The sequence below is a fragment of the Anabrus simplex genome, chromosome 2 (genome assembly GCF_040414725.1).
Source record: "Anabrus simplex isolate iqAnaSimp1 chromosome 2, ASM4041472v1, whole genome shotgun sequence".
Classification (NCBI taxonomy): Eukaryota; Metazoa; Arthropoda; class Insecta; order Orthoptera; family Tettigoniidae; genus Anabrus; species Anabrus simplex.
The window spans coordinates 409,694,240-409,718,576 of record NC_090266.1 but is presented as its reverse complement, the minus strand read 5'-3'; the positions used below and the strand labels follow the sequence as shown (position 1 = coordinate 409,718,576).

General features: G+C 40.3%; 1 protein-coding gene across 2 annotated transcripts in view; it reads left to right on the top strand.

Moving 5' to 3' along the window:
• The window catches only part of LOC136862862 (melanization protease 1), a 169,901-nt gene that overhangs the window by 21,695 nt on the left and 123,869 nt on the right, over positions 1-24,337 (top strand). For both annotated transcript variants that reach the window (XM_067139127.2, XM_067139126.2), the window contains exon 2: positions 13,103-13,240. In XM_067139127.2, coding sequence (XP_066995228.2) covers positions 13,103-13,240 — 138 coding nt within the window. The remainder of the gene's footprint in view (positions 1-13,102; positions 13,241-24,337) is intronic.

Genomic DNA, 24,337 nt, shown 5'->3' with positions numbered 1-24,337 from the left:
CTCTCTACCATTCGGTAGGAAATCTCCAGTACATGTTAGAGATAAAAAGTCTCTTGGTCACTACATAGACTCAGACTTTCAAAGACTGCTTAATACCGCAGTTCTAACTTTGCAGCCTTCGTATAATCCTTCTTCTCCTCGACCTCACTGACCTTCCGTAAGCAAACATGCTTCTCCTACACTCATGCTGAAGGCTTTCTCCTCCTTGTCCTTTTCAATCAATGTTGTGAGAGTCACTGTCACTGATTCATACAGGGTAGGCCTACTCACTACCTTTGGGAATTACAGTGTTTCAGATATTTTGATGCGTTACATTAAGAATACAAAAGGCAATCGCATTACCACATAATCACATAACCACATTTCAGTTGAGAATTGTAGTGTAGATTCGGTATATTAGATAGTATCTCACCTGTTATATTCGTGTGCACTTTTGTGAAAACGGCAGGTTTCATTTCTATTACAGTATAGTAGGATAAATTAACACTAATATTAATCTGTCTACGTGTTTAACCTTGTTGGTAATCCTGGAGTACCGGCAGTTCTTACGAATATCTAACTTTAGGCCTAATTCGAATTTTCATTTCAATTTGTGCTAAGTAATAACCTATTGTAATTAGGATACGCCTGAACGTAGTTTAAAATTATAGTGTACTGTGGTAACATATTAGAAATTTGAATGTTTATTCTATTATTTTGAGTAGACTTGCGAATTTCAAACTTTAATTGTAATTTCCTTCTCTGTTTGTGCTTAGTAATAACTTGTTGTAATTATAATACGTCTGAACGTAGTTTAAAATTATTGTAGTGTATTGCAGTATCTGAACGTAGTCTGAATGTAGTTTAAAATTATTGTAGTGTATTATAGTATCTTATTAGAAAATAGTGTGTTTATTCTATTACCATGAAATATTTGTGTAGTATAGATCAGTGATATCTGTAGTAACTGTCTTACTAGAATTCTGTTGTAGTAATTAGGGTAGACTTAACTTTAGTTTAGAATTGTGTAATTCTTGTGTGTTATTCTCTGTTTCCAGTAATTAACAACAATTCTCATTCTGTTAGGGTGTTGTAGGAATAAAAATATCGTACAATTAAGTAGTAGTATAGTGTAGTGTAGTAGTAGCCTATATTAATTATCTTTTTGTCGTGTGACCTTTGTGAACTATCCTAGGCAATATTTACTTCCTTTCATTTTTATTTTGCACAGAATAACTTATATTATTTTTCCTTTACCTTTCATTATTCAGTAAAGAATGGGGAAGGACTGCACGTGTAGGAACAGTGGGTGTGGCCAGGCATTAACGAGCATGACGGAGGAGTTGGAGAGTTTGAGGGAAATAATTAAGAATCTCTCAGAGGACAGGAAGGAAAGTAGGCCTCCCTCAAACAGTGTACAGGGTACAGTAGGTGTAAAACAGGGATGGGAAGGAAAGGGAGAATTGTGGAAGACAGGTGGTCTAACGTTTTAAGAAGTAGATTACAGGCTAAGGGCTCCATTCAGGATCAGAATTCAGGACAGGTGACTGTGAGAAATCGGTACGAGTCACTGGTGGTAGAACAACCGAGGGAAGATGAGGAACAGGGAACTACTGCTGAGAAGTGTGGAATTAGGAGGAAGGGAATAGGTAGGAAAGGGAAATGTGGAGAAGTGGATAGGAAAAGACAGATGGAAGAGGGTCATGGGATGGAGAAAAGGGAGGAGGAAGTAGCTTCTGCAGCTGTCAGGAAAGATAGGACTGACCAGGAGGGGAGGGGATCAAATGACGTGGGTAGGGTTGAAGCTCTGGTCATGGAGGATTCCATGGTTAGACATGTCAGAAGAATGTGTGTGGAGGAAAGGGTACCAGGGTAAAGTGTTATCCAGGAATTAGGTTAAGGCAGATGTTGAGGAAAGTAGAAGAGAAGGAGGAGGGAAAGAGAAGGTGGTAGTGTTTCACGTTGGTACTAACAACTGAAGACAAGCAGGTATTACTACCAGCATATTTGGGGATGTGTGGGACATGGTAAATTCACCACGGGTGTGGTTTAAGGAAGCTGAGATTGTTATCAGTGGAATACTGTGTAGGAGGGATACTGACTGGAAGGTGATTGGGGATTTAAATGAGACTATGGAATGGGTATGTGGGAAACTGGGAGTGAGATTTCTAGATCCTAATGGGTGGGTGGGAGATAGGGATCTGCGCTGATATGGCCTTCACTTATACCGCAGTGGTAGGCAGAAGTTAGGAAATGTGTTTAGAAGGGATATGGGGAAGTTCAATTAGGGAAACGGTGTGGTCAAGGGAACGATAATAAGGGTACAGAGATATGGAAGTCAAGTAGGGAAGACTTAAAAATGTTAGTGTTGAACTGTAGAAGTACTGTAAAGAAAGGAATATAATTTAATTTGAGATATAATTACCGGATATTGTAATCCGAGCTGAAGCATGGCTGAAAAATTATAAAATGGATGCATAAATTTTCTCACGGAACAGGAGTGTGTATCTATAGGATAGGAATAGTAGGAGAGGGAGTATTCATTGCGGTGAAAGAAGAATTTGTAGGCTAAGCTACGAAAAAGTTAAAGATGGCAAACTTGAAATTTTAAGTGTAAGACTCATCTCTAAAGATAATAGGCAACTTGATGTCTTTGGAGTGTACAGACTGGGAAAGGGTAGCGCAGACGATGATTCAGAATTTTTTGATAAGATAATCAGCTACGTGGGAAACGGTAAGAAAAGGAACGTGATTTTAGCGGATGATCTCAGTTTACCAAATGTCAATTGGTAAGGTAATGCCAACGACAGGAATAAAGTTAAACAATGAATTATTACTAAGATATATAAAATCTGAATTGGTATGTTTAAAATAATATTAATAATAATAATAATAATAATAATAATAATAATAATAATAATAATAATAATAATAATAATAATAATAATAATAATAATTGAAAACCATCTCCGCGCTAGTTATAGAGATCCCTTGATAACGTTCACTGGTAGTGGCTCGAGGGTGTGGTCAGCAGGATGCTCGGTCATCTTTAACCACAGAAATTAACCTGATGCTCACTTCTGGCGTGGGATGAGCGAACCCCGGGACCACGTACCTCTCCAGAAGTTGAGGATATAATTTTAAATTTCTTGACTTCCTGACGGAGTATCGAAGCCAACTCCTTCAGGATGAACCAAGTTGCATTTACCACTTCGGTTAAGTGGCCTCTTTACTACTAGTAGTTTAACGTCCCGCTACTTACTTTTACAGTGTTCGAAGGCGTCGAGGTGCCGTAATTTCGTCCCACAGGAATTCCTTCATGTGCCAGTAAATCTAAGGATACGAGGCTGATGTATTTGAACACCTTCAGATAACACCGGACTGAGCTGTGATCGAAAATGTCAAATTTTACCCCAGAAGGACAGCGCTCTAAAGTCTGAGCTACTCAGCCCGACTGCTGTCTGAAATTTGTGACTTTCTGTACATTAACAACTTTTAATCTCTGAAAAGTATCGTAAATTTACTCGGACTTAGCCACACAAGAACTCGCACACAGCTGCGTGTTTGGAATGTCCATGTGCTAATTGCACCGTAAAGCGTCATTGCCTATTTTTAACTACCGGTACGTATAGGTAGCCAAAGTGTTTATTCTGTAAAGAGACTCTACAGTTATTTACTAATAATATCAATAATATTTAGATTGTCTTATATGATCCCATGCTTAAAAACTGTCCGCCTTTTCTTCTTATTTTCACTACCTGTTGATAGATATCACTAGGCTACACAAAACATAAATACCAGAGTCCATGCACAAGTTCAGATCGTTTGGAAAGAAGGAAATTAAGATGAAGCGTCGGGAAAATTAAATTAATACACTAGCTGTGCGTATTATATTGCTAGTTGCTTTACGTCGCACCGACACAGATAAGGCTTATAGCGACGATGGGACAGGAAAGGTCTAGGAGTGGGAAGGAAGCGGCCATGGCCTTAATTAAAGTACAGCCCCAGCATTTGCCAGGTGTGAAAATGGGAAACCACGGAAAACCATTTTCGGGGCTGCCGACAGTGGGGTTCGAACCCACTATCTCCCGGATGCAAGCCCACAGCTGCGCGCCCCCTAACCGCACAGCCAACTCGCCCGGTAGTGCACATTATAAAAGGACAAATGAGTTATATGACGATATATAGCAATCAAAATGTTTATAACAGACTCAAGAAGCAAGTGCGAGCTTCAACAAGCCTACAGTACTCAACGAACTTCCTGAATCCAGGTTTTGATTCGCTATCACCAATCTCGGAGTCCTAAACGGGGATGGCTATGAATATATTGCTCCCTAATGAGCTCTCTAGATGAATGGTGGACCAGTTTACACCTACCTGGGTTCCATGGAGGTGAGGAGGCTAGTGATTGTCGCTAGGGGTCGCGTAATTCCCCTAGTTCCGAAATTCTCGGTAGATACTTTCAAGATGTACATAATTTATTCTTCTTTCTTAATCTGTTTACCCTCCAGGGTTGATTTTTCCCTCGGACTCAGCGAGGGATCCCACCTTTACCACCTCAAGGGCAGTGTTCTGGAGTTTCAGGCGCTGGGTCGGGGAATACAACTGGGGAGGAGAAGCAGTACCTCGCCCAGGAGGCATCACCTGCTATGCCGAACAGGGGCCTTGCGGGGTATGGGAAGATTGGAAGGAATAGAAACTGAAGAGGAAATGAAGCGGCCGTGGCCTTAAGTTAGGTACGGTACCACCCCGTCATTTGCTTGGAGGAGAAGTGGGAAACTACGGAAAACCACTTTCAGGATGGCTGAGGTGGGAATCGAACCCACCTTTACTCAGTTGACCTCCCGAGGCTGAGTGGACCCGGTTCCATCCCTCGTACCACTTTTCAAATTTCGTGGCAGAGCCGGGAATCGAACCCCGGCCTCCGGGGGTGGCAGCTAATCACACTAACCACTACACCACAGAGGCGGACACATAATTTATTTCGATTTAATATCTAACATTACTGTTACCACGTTGAAAGTTTCAGTAGCTCATATTAGGAATCATTTTCACTATCACAATAACATCTAAATTATTATTTTTTTTTTGCTAGGGGCTTTACGTCGCACCGACACAGATAGGTCTTATGGCGACGATGTGATAGGAAAGGCCTAGGAGTTGGAAGGAAGCGGCCGTGGCCTTAATTAAGGTACAGCCCCAGCATTTGCCTGGTGTGAAAATGGGAAACCACGGAAAACCATTTTCAGGGCTGCCGATAGTGGGATTCGAACCTACTATCTCCCGGATGCAAGCTCACAGCCGCGCGCCTCTACTAAATTATTTTAGAACTTAAAAAGTACCTAATATTACTTTATCAAATGCTACTACCACACTTTGCCGTTTGGCTACCTGTTATGAGAGAAAGATATGTAACACAGAAACAATCGTTAACGACTGACCTGAAGATGGGTTTCCATTGTTAAATGCGAGTCTGTGCCTTAATTAACTCACACATCCTAAAGTCATGTAGGTGGGGATGACATCTGACCCACGGGGAGTGGCTGGAGTAGTATCGAGTGTTGGGCGGAATGCTTCCTTACCAGGGAGATACTAGACCGGCCAGTTTTTCTGTTAAGTAGTTGTAGGTAGTAAAATAGCAGGTTAGAGTTGATGTATGGGGTGCCCTAACATGTGGTTAGGATTCCTCCCATGTTAGAAGCACCTCAGTAGATTTAGTGAAGTAGTAAGTAGTTTTTTCTTTTTTTCTTTTCTTCCTTTTGTTGAGAGATAGAATAGATTTTGTTTGTTTATGTAGTGGGTGCCCTAGCATGAGGTCAGGATATCCGCCTTTGTTAGGAGCAGCGTACTAGATTTAGTGAGGTAGGTAGTTCTTAAGAGAGTTATAGTAGATATTGTATGTTTGCCTTTGTGTTTTTGTGTTTTTTGATTCACTTTGTCTTTATTGCCTGTAAGCCGAAGGTGTAAACAAGGGTGGGTAATAAAGAAATGTTCTATTCTAACATCCTAAAGTCACCGAAAAGGAAACCTTTACATGTTACTGTGATGTTAAACTGCCATTAGTTCTTGTTCGTGCTCATGAGTGTGCAAAATAATTACGGAGGTAATACCCGTATCCTCGGCGCAAATTACTATGACATTTACATTTGTTCAATATTATTAAGTGCAAGAGAGGGCGCCAATTTATAAATAGCCAAATAAATATATAAATTAATAAATTAATAAATATAAGTGGGATAAAGTTGTTAGCTCCATGTCCGGCCTCCTTTGGCCCCCAGGAATTAACCTGGTAGTGAACCTCAGGGCCATACCCCTCTCCATAAGTGGGGACCTCGTTTCTAAATTTTTGGACTTCCTGAGCGAATCCCACGTCCTTCCGGTGAACCAAGCACTACTTTTCCACCTCGGCTAGGTAGTCCCCAAGGAGGTAATGCAGACAGCAATTAGTACAACAGGATTCATTCTGAAGTTGTAAAACACTAGCTAGAACAAACAAACCTGTGGCACATACAGCCCTTTAAGGGAGTTGGTCTACCAAGACCACTGCTGCCAAACCAGATAGCCTGCAGATATTGCATTTCCACTTGGGTCAGCGTACCAATATCCTCAGTCGCATAGGTTGGCCATATCAGCTGCATCTCATGGCACACAGGTACGTTCTCAGTTCGTCTCATGAGCCTGAGTGAGTCCTGTTCAAGCCCTCAGTCCAGGGCGATCCAGAAATCGAACTCAACGCCTCTGAACAAGAGGTAGGAACATCATGGGTCTTACATGTATTTTTAGCTGCGAGTACATAATTCCTCTCCGTAATATATTTAAAGGAGTCTATAGTCTTCAGTATTGAGATGTAATCAAATCTAAAGACTAAACGTGCGTTGCATTGTCCCTCGGTGTTGCCACTTTAGTGATTTTTCCACTATAACTAGTGTTGTAGAGCGTCTGTCTACACAGAAGATAGTGGAAAACTGATGATTTAAATAGTATTGATTATTGATCAGTTATCAGAGACGGAGTTTGAAGATTATAAACATACCTTAAATGCATCCTCTCTCAATAAGTGGTTGCCGAGCTTCTGGGGATATAACATGTATGTCACTATAGTCATTACGGGCTGTTACAGTTTCCGTCGAGTTCGAAATTTAACGAATCGAACCCGAAGAATAATAAATGAAGCTCGGAGGCTCTTTACTGTAATTAGCATTCACGCTGTTATTTTTGAACATTGGTGTTTCTTTTTAGTCTTTCCTTGCGGAATTTTTCGTGAAGACGTATCGATCTTGCGACCAAAGCTGTAAACTTCTTCACTTTTAGTCTTTAATTAAACCATAAAACCATGCCGAGGATGTCACCACGCTGATCATGTGGAACTCCACTGATCACAGGCATTACAGCTGGGCAGCAGTCGTACTGGCAGGCCAGGACCCTAACGAATTCTTGCAGCACGGATTGATTTTATTACGATTAAAATATCCAGTGTTTCTCTGCTACATACAGGCTTCCTGCAGTATATTTATGTCGATATTGATCATTGATTTAGTGGGAATTGCTGATGTTTAGACCTAGTCGTTGACACTACTAGACAGTCATGGATCAAACATTTTTGCGGTACCAGAGCCCACATTACTCTCGGCCATGTTTTAAATTGGTTGACAGTTCGCGGTGAGTTTGGACGTTCCATTGACCGTCTCACAAGCGTCTCTCACACGCGTTCAATAGTATTTAGATCGGGGAAACGAGCAGGCAAATTCATCCAGCAAATGTCACTTTCCCACAGCACATCGACAGCTGTAGCACATGTAGACTTGGCGTTATCGTATATCACTGTAGAAATAATAATAATAATAATAATAATAATAATAATAATAATAATAATAATAAACATACCACAAGCATACATTTATATATCTTAATACATGATTTAAATACCGAGTGGTTCAGACGGTAGAGCGCTGACATTCTGCGTCCAAGTTGGTAGATTCGATCCTGGCTCAGTCCAGTGATACTTGTAATTGACCAAATACTCCAGCCTCGTGTCGACAGATTTACTGGCACGTAAAAAAAGAACTTCGAGATGAAATTCCTGCACGTAAGTGTCTTTGTAAACTGAAAACGTAGGCAGCGGGATGTAAGACCGTTAATATTACTAAGATTCCATTATGTTGCATAAAATGGAAAAAAAGGCAGAAACAGCTTTTGAAAAGGACATTCCAGGAATCATTAATGAACTAGGGGAGTATTTATGCGAGGATCTTCAAAAGGCAGAACTATTCAGTCAGCTGTATGTACAGATTGTTGGTTACAAGGATAATGTCCAGATAGAGGAGGTGACTAATACTAAAGAAGTATTAAAATTTACCTATGATAACAACGACATTTACAATAATATACAAATTTGAAAACTAGAAAAGCAGCTGAATGGATAAGGTTTCGGGGGATATACTAAAGACAATGGGTTGGGATATAGTACCATATCTGAAGTATTTACTTGATTATTGTTTGCATGAAGGAGCTATACCAAATGAATGGAGAGTTGCTATCGTAGCCCCTGTGTATAGAGGAAAGGGTGATAGACATATAGCTGAAAATTACAGGCCAGCCAGTTTCATAGACATATAGCTCAAAATGATAGGGCAGTCGGTTTGATATGCATTGCATGTAAGCTTTGGGAAAGCATTATTCCTGATTATACTAGACATGTTTGCGAAGTTAATACGCGGTTCGATAGAAGGCAGTTCGGGTTTAGGGAAGGTTATACCACTGAAGCTCAGCTTACAGGATTCCAGCAAGATATAGCAGATATCTTGGATTCAGGAGGTCAAATGGACTGTATCGCGATTGACCTATCTAAGGCATTTGATAGGGTAGATCATGGGAGACTATTGGAGTGCAATTGGACTAGACAACAGAGTGAGTGAATGGGTGGCTATATTTCTAGAAAATAGAATTTAGAGAATTAAAGTAGGCGAAGCTTTATCTGACCCTGTAATAATTAAGTTGGGAATTCCCAGGGCAGTATTATTGGACCTTTTACCTTTTTCTTATGTATATATCAATGGCATGAGTAAAGAAGTGGGATCAGATATAACGCTTTTTGAAGATGATGTTTTTCTGTTTAGAGTATTAAATAAGTTACAAGATTGTGAGCAACTGCAAAGTCTCCGCGATAATGTTGGGAAATGGATAGTAGGCAGCGGTACGATGATAAACGGGGTTAAAAGTCAGGTTGTGCATTTAAAAGAATAGGAAAAGTCCTCACAGTTTTAATTACTGCGTTGGTGGGGTGAAAGTCCCTTTTGGGGATCATTGTAAGTACGGTACCTAGGTGTTAATATAAGGAAAGATCTTCATTGGGGTAATCACGTAAATGGGATTGTAGATAAAGGGTATAGAACTCTGCACATGGTTTTGAAGGTATTTAGGCGTTGTTGTAATGTTGTAAAGGAGAGGGGATATAAATCTCTGGTATGACCCCAACTAGAGTATGGTTCCAGTGTATGGGTCCCTCAACAGAAGTACTTGATTCAAGAACAAAAGAAAATCCTAGAAAAACAGGTTGATTTATTGTGGGTGATTTTCGACAAAAGAGTAGCGCCATAAAAATGTTGTAATGTTTGGACTGGGAAGACTTGGGAGAAAGGAGGCGAGCTGTTCGACTAAGTGGTATGTTACAATATCATCTAGAAATGGTATGTGGGACATATATCATAGGAAACTTACTGAGTATAACCTAGAGATACGGATAGCAAAAATAAAATCTTGGAGACTGTTCTGGGAGAAAGTGGAATCACACAATGAAATAGCAAGAACCCAGAATGTTCTGAAAACAACCCATATAAATCAAGTGGGGACACTGGAGAAACCAGATGGGTCACTTACTCAGGCGGGGAAGGACACGCTGGAGATAATTATGGCGTGTTGAACAGTTTGAACAGAGACCAAAGCTCGAAGAGCAGACTGGAACTGTGCCAACAGAATAATAAAACATAACCAAGTAAAATTAGCAATCGACACGTTTCATTCTATAAAGGCTCCCGGGCCAGATGAGATACTTCCGATACTCCTGCAGGAAGGGCGGGAGATACTCGTCAATGCCCTGACGGACCTCTTCTGAGCTAGAGCTTTAGGGTACGTGCCGAAATCATGGTCTGAAGCTAAAGCAGTATTCATACCTAAGCCTGGAAAGGCAAACTATGCCCAAGCCAAAGCATACAGACCATTACATTTAACCTCCTTCATGCTGAAAGCAATGGAGGAAATTCTGAATAAATATATCAGAAGAATGGTGCAACTGAACTCAACGTTACGTGAAAATCAGTTTGCATGCAGACCAGGCAGATTCACTGAAGCAGCACTCCACCAGTTAGTTTGTAAACTAGAGGAAAGCCTAGAATATAAAGAAATTGCACTGGCAGCATTTCTAGATATAGAAAGAGCCTTCAGCAATACAACCTACGACTCTATGATCAAAGCATTGGAAAAAAGCAAGGTGAGTAAAATCGTCGTCAAATGGATTAAATCCATGTTTGACCGAAGGAAGATAAAAGCAACCCTGTTTGAAGAAACGCTGACGGTTAGGACCACCCGAGGCTGTGCTCAGGAGGGAGTTCCTTCTCCTCTGCTGTGGAATCTCGAGGTGAACAAAATCATAGCCATGCTCAACGAACAGGGTTTTATACACAAGGATATGCAGATGACCTAGTAATTGTGGTACGAGGTAACATGATGAGTGTTATCCAGGACCACATGCAAAGATCACTTAACCTTGTGGAGAACAGGTGTCGGGAAGAACAACTATCAGTCAACCCGAACAAGATAACTCTGGTCCCATTTACAAGAAGGATAAAATTAGAGGGAAAGAGATCACTGAAGAACAGGCACTGCACGTAGGTGTAGTGTTAGATAAACAGCTAACCTGGAATCCACATATAGAAAGGAACACAACCCGGGCCAAAACTTGCTGTATGCATGTAAGAGAGCCGTCGGAAAGACATGGGGCCTAAATCCATCAATAGTATTGTCGATATACACAATGATCATTAGACCGTTGATGGCCTATGCTGCAATCATCTGGTGACAGGAAATAAGTCAAGGAAAAGTCGGTAGTAGATTAAATAGCCTACAGAGAACGGCATGCATAGCCATAACTGGGCTATGAGAACTACGCCGACAGAACCCTTGAATACTTTACTAGACCTTCCATCACTATACAATTTCATAAAAGGACAGGCTAGAATGAGTTCATATAGATTGGCACAATCACAGTGTTGGAATGCAGAATGACCCAATCTAGGGCACTGTAAAATTAACACAGTAATAGCAGAGGAAGTTCTACATATGCCTTTTGATTATATGATACCAAAGTACAACTTTGAAAAACCATTTGAGACCCAGATAATAAAAAAGAAGACCGGGATATCAACAAGTGGAATACTGATAGAGAAGATATAGTGTGGTGGACTGATGGCTCAAAGACTGAGGATGGCACAAGAGGAGGGATCAATGGGGGAAGACCTGAGAGATCAATCTAAATGAGCCTGGGCAGACACACTACAGTCTTTCAAGCTGAAGTGATTGCTATTACAACACGTCTTGAAGGAAATCTGAAAATGAACTATAGGAATAAGAACATGTTCATTTTTATGGACATCCAAGCGGCCATTAAGGCACTAGAGGTAGTCCGGATAATATCCAGAATTGTCTGGTATTGCCATTCACTTCTGCTGAAGCTTTCAAAGTACAACATTGTCAAAGTAATGTGGGTGCCAGGGCATGCAAGTATAGAATGAAATGAAAAGGCAGATAAACTGGCCAGGAAAGGGGCAGAAGCACATTTTGTAGGGCCAGAACCTGTATGCGGGATTTCCTATGGACAAGCCTGACACTACATAGGAAAATAGGTACAAAGGAAACTAATAGAAAACTGGAAAAATACTCCAGGTTGCAGGCTTGCAAAGGAACTGATAGAAGTTCCAAACAAGAAGCATACTGAAGAAAAGAGACAATCTATGGAGGACATGCGATGAAGCAGAGGAATCAGCTGAACGCATACTTTTCGAATGTGAGACGCTGGGTAGAATCAGACTCTCCGCTCTAGGACTGCCAGGTGAAGAGTGAGAAAAGATCCAAGAAGACTCAATAAGAACAACCTGCAGCTTTGTGAAGGGAACAGGTATATCTAGGTGGGAACGAAGGAAAACATGGTAGCAAAGATCTTAGAGGTCGACGCTAATTAGGAACTAATGTTTAGAGGCCCCATGAAGAAAAGAATAAGAAGACGAAGAAGTGGTATGTTCCGAGTTGTCAGTGGAGAGATGGCGTCGAATAACGTTAGTAGACGAACAAGTTTGAGTGGTGTCTTTAAAAGTAGGAAAGATCAAAATATGAAGATAAAGCTAGAATTCAAGATAAAAACTTAGGGCAAATATTATTTTATAATAAGGGGAGTTGCACATTGGATTACTCGTAACTTAGCATTTCTAGTTTCTTTGCAATCATTTAAGAAGGGGCTAGGAAAAGCAACTGATAGGGAATCTGCCTTAAATGTAGATCAGTATTGATTGATTGATTGATTGATTGTAATTTTCCTTACTAATGTCAAGCATGACACATGCATTTAAAGTTCTGAGGAAGTTCTATAAACAATTATTTTGAATTTTATTCACGAGGAAATGGTGCTACTACATTTAGGAGCAAATACAGCACGGTCGACCAAGAAAAATTTCTTATCAGTTAAATTATCAATCATTATGACCTGCAAGTGGCGACCGGAAAAAATGGCTCTAAAGCTGATCCCTTCTCCTTTGGAACACCGTTCATCCCATGATGAATGTTGTAAATAAAAAAAACTGACGTAACAATTTACACCATTTTAATTTAGAGTCTAGGGTCAATGCATTTATCAGACACATGTGGGCCTACTCAGTTCGAATAACATTGATACGCCGTATTGCAGCGTGTATTGTATGAGTGTATATTGGAATTCTTGTTACCTAGCACTTAACTGACACCTCCCTATTTGATAAAACGTACTGTCTGAGCATTTATTTGGAATTAATTCGAGAAATCCGTTGGTAGAGAACACACAGAATGTTGCAAATATGGAATCCATTCTTTATTCTTCCAGAGAATGGATCGCTGACGTCACATCGTAACATTGGACTGCTACCCTCTGACTGCAGCGCTCTGCTAAATCGAATCCTCGGTGGTAACGAGGCAGATCTGGGTGAATTTCCATGGCTAGCTGCACTTATCTACAGGTCACGTAAGTCACCGGCTTACTTTTCCTACATGCAGTAGAAGTAATTAAGTTCCAAATGATGAATTACAAAGCAAAGCTACCTTTGAATACGCCACGGAGGCTCCTGGTGAAGGAGAATGTCTTCCTCTACCCATTATTACCACACGAAGTGGGATGGAGTTGTTAAGCACTAAGTCAGATCTGCTTTGATTTCAGAACTTAATCTGTTCCAACTTTCCGTCGTGAATGTCTGAACCCAGAGTCATGTGCCTCTCAAGAAATGGAGTTCTCAAAATACGTACGTACATACATACATACATACATACATACATACATACATACATACATACATACATACATACATACATACATACATATTGAACCCTTTGGTCCACATTGAAGGATACCTACCTTCCTTACCTATCAGCAAAGTTCATGAGATCTGTCTCTTGGGTCGTATCAGGTTCTTCGTCACTTGCTGAGGTAAAGGTAGGGTTCAGTAATTCTAATCTATCTACTCAAATGAAAGGTCTGTTTAAAAAATATTCCTATTTATTCAAGTAGTCTCTGAAGAGTTAATCATTTTATCATCGGCATGATTAGAATCCAATCGTGTCCACTGGACACCACAAATCATTTTGCACAGAAGGTCAGAACACTGGTGTGAGCCTTTGACATAACTGCCTGATGGGAATCCTTACTAGAAACCATTGTCTCAATCATTAATTAAAGAAAAGAAAGTCTGGAAATCCTTAGATTCGGCTTCCATGTGAGACTACATGTACCATAATAGTGATTCTTTATGGTCCAGTCCTCGTAACACGAACTCTGGACTCTGGGTATAATTAAGGCAGTCCAATCGGTGTGTGCCACACAGTGGTTATACGGCATGGACCCTTAATTGAATCGATGTGACTTGCGACTATGTCATGGACCGACATCTAAACTTCTAAGTTACTTTAAAGTCATTGTGGATGATGACTACAAGGAAAATGATTCTACGGTGGCACCGAGTCACCGAGGTTGATGATCCCATGACCATCCAAGCTTCTAAGCTGAAAGCTAAACACACTTAAGTTACATCGGTTGATGACCAAAGTTTCCACTTTACTAACCCCAGCACATTTACTGCTCAATCAATCAAAGTTAAATAATGCAACAACAACAATGCTCACAATACCTTGTGGCAGTAAAATCCATTACCTTCGAATATGTCCCTTTAATCGTTACGTCAACATTTACATATTCCCCAGAAAACAAACTAAGATTTCCAGAATGCATCTCCAAGTTATTCGCTTGATTTAAAGTTATTTCAAAATACGTTTCCACTGAATTTAATAATTAAATAAATTTAAATGATTTAATGAAATCTTAGTGAACAACAAATTCTATCTCCGCGGACGAATGGTTTCTTTCACATGTCCCTACTTAATGTCTTGACGTAATTCATTTTTAATCATGTTGGATGGATATCGTCGGTAGCTGGAAAAAATTTACATCACTTATTTCCACTATTTATCTTGTTTCGTGACATCACACTTTAATTTAATTTAATACTAACCATTATTACTACTTGGATAACCCTGATAATTAAGTACAAAACCATAAGTAACACGCCGTACAAGGTAAACCGATTACGATGTCATATCTTGTCGTAAAATTTCCGTGAAGCTTTGTGCGCCCCTCACAAACAAAACAATCCTCATTACCATCGCTCTATATTTTGGACAACCCTGAAATTGGCTAACCTTACTCATTATACTCTAAGTTCGTGGTCTCAAATGTACATTGCAATCTCAATTAAACAAATTTACAGTGTCTAATAACACACGCGTTATTTCCGGATGAAAATTTAAACTAGATTTCGTAATTATTGATATCCACTGCCAGGAAATGTGATCTCAATTCTAACACACTCAAATCCCGTTACCCGAGCTGCGAACTCCTACCAGCTGACGGCATCGAGACCCTCGCTCTACTGTGATATGAGACATCTGTTCGTCCTGCCTGACTGGCCTCTCAGAATGAAACCTTTAACTTTGCCGGCATAATTAAACAAATACGATATTTCTAACCAACAAAATGCACATAGACTATACTTCAAAATGCCCTACACTAATTGTACACGTCGCAAATTAATACCGGCATGGATTCTCTAGTTCTACATTCCATCCCAAACATTTTACAAAATTTTCCTCGGGCTCATACATATCCTGGAACATTTATAGGCTTCCAATCACCTGATTCACAAATCCCATATCAACTCATACGACAACTCTGAACTCTCGTCTCTACTGGACGGCTCTCACTGACAAACAAGACTGGAATAAAAATACTTGGAATCCACGACGCATAATACGTACAAATACATTAATAATGAACACTTCGCATAATGATTTCGTAATTTCCAAATTGGATTTCACAAAATGACTGTCAAAATTCTACTAATTTTTTATTGTTAGTCGGACACAGTTTAAATGGACAGAATAACGTTTCACTCCGTGACAAAATTCACCACTCTATATTCTCAACCCGACAGCGCGCTTCCACTCGATTGAAAATGGGGAACCATGGATTTCTTACGTTATTTACGTCAAAATTCAAACAGAAAAAAATTACGTCAGATAAAATTATCTCAATTAACATCACAAAAGTATAGGCAATAAATTCACGGAAATTTACGGTCTACCCTGGATGTGATATCACTTCGAAGCCCTCACTAATAACTTTTACATGTCACACGGCACTCACAATATTTTAAATTTATCCAAGCAGAAAATAAAACAAATGACCTTTTGTCATATTTTGTCATTCGCCAAAAACATAGGGGTGACCAACTGCGTCATAAAAACCCATTTCAATTGCACATAAGTTTGACATCACTACACAAGATATAGTAGGTGGTAAGATGGCAAGGCACTTACCTTAAATCGACGCCGGATTCCATCCTTCGGATCACCAGTGACCTTCCCTCATTTTATCTAGCCATTTTACATTTCTGGCTGTACATCATAATATTTGTTTATTTTCCTGGAAATAAAACACATAAAAAATACCCTTCACACGTGTCTCCGTTGATCGCATTTGACTGATGGTAGTTACTGCCCGCACACGAATTACTTTTACAACACAAGCATATTTTACAGCTTTATACTTCTTCTGCAATATCTTGGACCTTCTTTTTATAAGACTACCTTTGCTCAAACAAAATCCATTTTCGATTCAAGACCCCAGCCACATCGGCCAAAATCTGTTCGTCGGACTTATTCTACTTTGTCGCTTGATTTACAGAACAGCGTAACTCTCTCGCTCAAGATTCAATAACACGATGCGGGGGTTTCATCATGCCGTCCCTTTTATATTTATAGCCATTACCCCCTCTCTCCAGGCATTTTCCCTTTGCCGCCAAGGAAATTTGCGTAATCTTTCTGACTTAAATGAACCGTATTTAAAAGAGTTTTGAATGTAACCATGTATTTGTTAACTTACTAGCAGTAGTGATCCTGAACATTTAAAATTTATATTTATTAATTTAACTGGTTAGATGACCTCATTTGATGGGCACTACTTTTCTGTCGACTATACACACGCTACACACACGCGCTCTTCTGAAATAACCCACCAAAATGGCTTAGCAGTCTCAAACTTTCTTCTGTATTCTTCCACGTACGACACGTGCGGATGACGTCACGTATCCCAGAGCGTGGGACGGAAAGTAGCTACCCCCTTGCCACGTGTCACTCCCGCAATATCAAGAAATTTTCAGAAATGTAACTTTTCATACTTAAAATTCTTAGGGCACAAAGGTCATGGGTTCAATACATACACTAATACATACATACATACGTACATACATACATACATACATACATACGTACGTACATACATACATACATACATAAATACATACATGCATACATACATACATCTTACATATTAATTAGACTCTTATGCATTTCAGTGTTCAGTCTCCAATCCTCTGTGGATCAACGAAGAGTCCCTCCTCTATTTGCAGCTAGCTCTCTGCGTTCAGTCTCCATTCCTCTGTGAATCAACGAAGAGTCCCTCCTCTATTTGCATCTAGCTTTGTGGCCTGGTTTAGTTCATCACCTCTAATTATTAACGATCGTCGCCTTGGTGATCTTCTACATCTCATACCCACTATGGCCGAACCCTTTAATTTTCCAGATAACCTATCTTACTCACATGACATTACCACCGATGCCGGTTTATACGCAAAGCTTCATCCATCGAGTTGATTCCTAACTTAGCCTTTTTCTCCTCATTCCGAATGCCCTCCAGCCAGTGTTCTCACCAGTTTGTACCGGCAATCATTGGCAATCATTCTCACTACTTTCATATATGTTGCTTATAACTTATGAAAAAGTATCCTGTGAACATCGAGCTTTACGCCCCTACAACAAAATCGGCCTGAAAACTGACCGATGTAAAGATAGTTTCGCCCTAGAACTCACATGTTCCTTACAGAATATTGCTGATCGTACTTGCGAGTTCAATGGATTAGCTTCGCTGCGCCTTGATTCAATTTCACTTAGCCTACTACCTTCTCTGTAGAATATATCCTAACTACTTGAAACTATCCACCTTTTCCACTTTTATATTCTCAACACGACATTCAGTATTTCTACCTTTCATCCGTATTGATAACGCTTAAGTCTTGGAAATGTTTATTTTCATATCATACGCGCTGCACATAATTTCAAGCTCCAATATATTATAATGCAGACTTTCAACACAGTCTGCCATTAAGACCAAGTCGCCGGCATACAGTAGACTAATTACTCTATTTTCACCTAATTAATAACTTCCCCCACCTCCTAACTACCATTCTACACTTTTCGGTAAATGATCACTGTATACTATGAACAACAAGGGTGGAAGATTACAGCCCCTGTAACTACTTACAACTAGGAACTCACTCTGCCATCAACTCTCACTACAGCCCGATTGTCATCATAAATGCATTAAATTGTCTTTTTAACCTAACCGTAATTCATAATCCCCCAGTACGACAAACATCCTTTCGCGTTTTACCAGGTCATACGCTTTCTTTAATCTACGAAACCTAAATATAATTGTCTATTCCTCTCGTAGCGTTTTTTATTTACTTGATGCATACTGAAAATCTGACCTGACAGCCCCTCTGTGATCTGTCACCTCTCTAGTTTTCATTCAACTTAACCTCCACCATTGATTGCATGCTCCTTTACAAAACGCTCGTAAACTCCTTGCCTGGTATACCTATTAATGAAATACGTCGATAACTGTTGCAATCTTACCTGTTCACTTGCTTATAGGTACATGCAATTACTTCTTTCATTCAGTCAGAAGTTACGTTACTCACATTCATGCTAATCATAGTGAAACCATTTCATCCCTGCTCTCATAATATATTTCACTCTTTCAAATCTAATTTGATCTATTCCTGCTACTTATTTGTTGTTTATTTATCTCCATTTCATTGCCATTTCTTCGATCGTAATTTCACTGCAATCATTATCCTCTTCCCAGTGAAATCTGTTGTCAGGACTTCACCAAACACATTTCATTTACACTGAGAATATTCTCAAAATATTTCTTCTATCTGTTCAGTTAGTCCCTATGATCTAGTATGAATTCACGTAATCCACCCAAAACGCTATTCATTTCTTTTTTTCCTTCCTTTTCTAAGATTCTTTATGTTAGTCCAAGGAGGTTTCCTTGTCAGTTGACATTGTCCTTCTAGTTTAGTACCGAAATCTTCCCAGGGTTTATTCTTGGAGTCTACAATGCTTTCTTTCTCCCCGTTTCTTTTATTGAAAGTATAATTCTCTAGCTACATCATTTGTTGTTTGGAGCTATTTTTGATCTGCCTTCCATTTTACGTTTACATTCAATTCCATGAAGATATTTGTATTTTCCCTTCTTTACACACAGATATTCCTAGAATTCGCTTTCTGTTTCTACTACACAATCCATGTAAACCATCCATTCAACAGGATGTAAAAATATGCTGTGTGAAAACTTCCAGGACATTGTTCACACGTAGAAGATAATATATTATACGGGCATGGGTACGGATACGCTTCCTTTCCGTGCTAAAACTCATTTTTACAACTCTACAGGAATGATGGGAAACACATAGGAACGGAACATTCCCCCATGCCACGTAAAACTCTTTGTTACATAAAATGTTCAAAATATCCTCCGTTAGCTTTGATACATGCATGAAGCCGCGATCGCATTGAACCCTGGATGCGTTGAAGTATCCCTGGAGAATTGCATATGGTTTCGCAGTCTTCCACAATACGGGCACGAAGACTTTATGCATCTTGTACCGGGGTTCGATATACAAGAGCTATCAAATGATCCCACTCATACGGACTCGCGACGGCCAATACGGACATTAACACTGAAATGAGCAGGAGATCCATCTTGCATGAAGTACATGTTTCGTCGCACTTGTAAAGGCATCCCTTTACCAAAATAGGTAGAGAATTCTCTAAGAAAGCGGATCTTTACCATTATTTACCACCTTTAAATGTACATACCTGTTTTCACATACCTCAGCAATTGCCTTAAACACATCCCAGAGTCTGTTTACATTCTTATTTACCGTTTTCCACCGATTATACTTACATTTTAAAAACCCTTATGCCTGTCCATCAGCCATATGGTGCTGTTTAACAGTCCTGCTTTTAACTTTACTTTCCAGTCCTACTTTTAAGACTTGCCTTTCGATCATTTTTTTTTAACTACAACTAAAACAGCTTTGTGATCACTAACACCATATGTTACTTCAGTTTCTCTATAGAGCTCATCTGTTATTACTAGCACCACGTCCAGAATATTCTTCTTTCTTGTTGTTCTATCAGTTTCTGATTCAGCTTTCCTTCCCAGATTCACTTATTTACCATTTGTTAGTAATGCTTCCTGTCGTTCACATTACGTTCCCAATCAACATTTGGTAAAATGAAATGGCGTATGGCTTTTAGTGCCGGGAGTGCCCGAGGACATGTTCGGCTCGCCAGGTGCAGGTCTTATGATTCGACTCCCGTAGACGTCCTGCGCTTCGTGATGAGGATGAAATGATGATGAAGACGACACATACACCCAGCCCTAGTGCCAGCGGAATTAACCAATTATGGTTAAAATTCCCGGCCCTGCCGGGAATCGAACCCGGGACTCCTGTGGCCAAAGGCCAGCACGCTAACCATTTAGCCATGGAGGCGGACAACATTTGGTAAATTGAGATCACCCGCTACAATCACATTCCTTTCCGTATTGTTTCTGCTGATTATCTTATGAAATAATTCGGAATCAGCGACTGTGCCACCCTTTCTAGGTCTGTACACTCCAAAAGCATCTAGTTACCTATTTTCTTTAGGGATGAGCCTTACTCCTAGAATTTCATGTACCGGGCGAGTTGGCCGTGCGCGTAGAGGCGCGCGGCTGTGAGCTTGCATCCGGGAGATAGTAGGTTCGAATCCCACTATCGGCAGCCCTGAAAATGGTTTTCCGTGGTTTCCCATTTTCACACCAGGCAAATGCTGGGACTGTACCTTAATTAAGGCCACGGCCGCTTCCTTCCAACTCCTAGGCCTTTCCTATCCCATCGTCGCCATAAGACCTATCTGTGTCGGTGCGACATAAAGCCCCTAGCAAAAAAAAAGAATTTCATGTCTGTCATCTTTAACTTTTCGTTACTTACAAATTCTTTTTTCACCAGATTGAATACTCCCTCTCCTACCATTTCTATCCTGTCTCTACGATAAACACGCCAGTTCCGTGAGAACATTCCTTCATCCATTATACAATTTCTCCGTCATGATTCAACTCCTGTTACAATATCTGGTAGTACATATATCTAATAAATTACTTAATTCTTTTCCTTTCTGTACAATAGTTATACAGTTCAACAGTTACATTTTTATGTCACCCGTACTTGAGTTCCAGCTTCCCTGTACCCTTATCACCACTCCCTAGTCCACCCGGTTTCCCTCAATGTACCTCCCTGTAACCCTTCTAAAGAAATTTTCTAACTTATACTTACCACTGCGGTTCAATAAAGGCCATCTGAGCGCAGATCCCTATTTCCTACACACCCTTTAGGATCTAGAAATCTCACTCCCGTTTTTCCACATAACCACTCCACAGTCTCATTTAAATCCCCGAACACGTTACCGTCAGTACTGTACCCGAGTGGTATAGCCCATAATTTAATCATGATTTGATATCAGAAGGAGATTAGTTAGACATACTGTAATGGGAAAATTCACTTAACAATATTCGGGTCGAAGGAAGTGTAGAGTTGTACAAATCGGCTGCGTGACGAAATGGGGCCGTAAGGATTATTCTGTCACAATGGCCAGGGTATCCACGACCAGCAGGGGACCATTTGCGTAGCGACAGGACGATTTGGATAACCAATTGTGCCTCGCACGAGAAAGGAAACGACAGTCAAAGACAAAGGTCAGAGTTACAACATGGCGCTGCCAAGCCCGGGACTCAGAGGGTGAGCGAATGCAACTTGGCGCCCAACGTGGGGCTTTATGGTGTAAACGTGGTAGACGCAATACATTATTAAGTGTAATTTTGATTAATCCCAATTGGGGTGATTTGAATTAATTACTGACCGCATCACGGTAGAGTTTGTATTCATGTGTAAGGTAGTATCATGTTAGATGAAGGTTAGTTTACGAATGGGGCTAGACTTGACAAGTAGATCTTAATAATGCATTGCTAGTCTCTTCAAGTCAGGCAATGATTCAAAATTTAAAAGGCTCATAGATTTTATTTTTCCCTTTTTCTTATTAATTTTAATTGTGTTTATGATTTAGCAGGACTCCACTTAAATGTAATAATAAAAGGGGTAAATGGTATAAGCAGGTTTATGTAGGACGACTTGAGTTGGTAAAATGTGACTGAGCATCAATTTCAAGTTAGTAATAAAAAGAGGTTGAGTTGGTAAAAGATGACTGAGCACCAATTTCAAGTTATTAATAAAAAGAGGTTGAGATGGTATAAATTAAAATGTTAACGAATTTCAGGGCAGGATATGTCCAAGTTCATCGTTGTCTTGTCAATTGTTGTTGTTGTTGTCGTAATGAAGTGATTTATTGTGGAATTTTAAGGCGTAATCAGCATGCGAGTTCTACTGTAATGCAAATTTAAGTAAGTTTTTATGGTCAATTTCTTTCTGAAATTTGTTAATTGAAAATTGTATAGGGGTAAATAACCGTATGATCCAATAGTGTATTAATTCGTGTGCCGCAGGATGAGAGGCCAATAGGCCTTTTATTTCTCAAGAAATTTATAATGTCAGACGACGGTGGGGAGCGACCCCAAAACGAACTGGTAGATAGACAGGGAGAGGTGGAAGCTCTCACGCTAGAGGACGTAATGCGAGCTTTGGCTCTTAATAATGTTTCAGTCAAACAAATGAGTGGCGAACTTGCTCAAACGATCGACAAAGTTCAGGCCACCAGTGTTTCGCTTGAGCATAAAGTCGACAAAGTACAGAACGCGTGTGAGTTGAACGAACTAGAACCAAAGAAAAATATAGTTCAGGCCGTGAGTGTGGCGATGGGACAGGAACTGAGGGAAAATTTGACACAAGTCCAGAAGGCATGTCACTTCGCGACAGACGAGTTGAAAGGGCACATGGACTCAAGTATTGTTAGCATTAACGAGAAGGTCGGTCGATTTAGGGAGGAAGCGCAGATGGAGCGTAATGAAATTAAAGAAGAAGTAAATGCTAGTATCAAAGAGATTGCCGCTCAGAGATCAATCGACAAAGAGAACGTTGAGACACACATAGAGGATGTGCGGGACGAATGTCGGAAAGACAATGACATCCTTCGCGGACGTATGGAAAAAAAATGTGCGCAAATAGCGGGTACACTGGATAAGCATGATAAGGAAATAAACGAGTTACGTGGGGAGGCTGCCCGTAAGCTCGTATTAGTAGCAGGGTTAAGGAACAAAGTCGAGGAGATGACAATAAATTTAGAAGATCGTAGCCAAAGAATAATGCAGTGCGAAGAAGCAAACATAGCGTTATTCCAGCGAACTGAGGGTTTACTGGAACAGGGCCAGTCATTTGCTGAAACGGAAGTCCGAATTGTCAAGCAATTCAAGGCATATACGGGACAAAATTCCGGCACCAAGGATTTGTCTAACAGCAATACCGAAGGGCTGGATGAAATTCGGAAATACTTGGAAATTGTCAAGACCAGGCTGGTACAGTTGGGATCTACCCAAGACTTTAACCTCCAATACCGAGAGTTTGATCCCCTGGATTACCAGGGAATACACAAGAAAGAATCCCTGTCGCAAGCTGACAAAAGAGGCTTTAAATTTAGGCAGGAGATGCGTCTTCCTCTTTGTCGAATGCCATTCCAACATAGGTGGCACATGTCATTAAGATGTCAGATGATAAACCACCTAGGTTCGATGCCCTTGGGCATATAACCCCAAAGGATTTCATCCGTGAAATCTCGAACTACATAAGTGAGAACAAGATTCAAGTAGAACGACAGTTAAGAACGGTTGAAAAATTCTTGGACGGAGCACCTGCTTTGTGGTTTAGAGCATTCCTGTACACATTTGAAGACTTTGAGGGATTCTGACAAGCGTTCCTTCAAAAATTTTGGAGTATTGAAGAACAACAGGACCTAAGGTTGGAATTATACTCAAGACGGTATTCGAGCTCATCTCCGACGAAATATTCAGATTATTTCGCGGCCCAATTTTACAAGATGCGCGAGTTTGATAACCCCTTGAATGAAACGGAGCTAATTAGTCCCATCGGAAAGCAATTACCATTCGAGTTCCAGCAGATGATGATCGCGTTTATTGTCCGGACGGCCATACAGGCGGAGGCTTTTTACGCCAATTGGACCAAGCGACCCACCATTCGAACCAAAGGCAACGCAAGCACAGGGAGCAATAAATCAATAACGTGGAAAGGGCGACAGAATCCAGAACCACCGTTATGAGGAACCAGGGAACAAGTACTGATCCGGAACTCCGTCGATCATATAACCCAGAATGGAGGCCGCGATAGTGGATTAGACCGAAAACATTGCGGAAAGCAACCGGAAAACCAACATAGGTCAA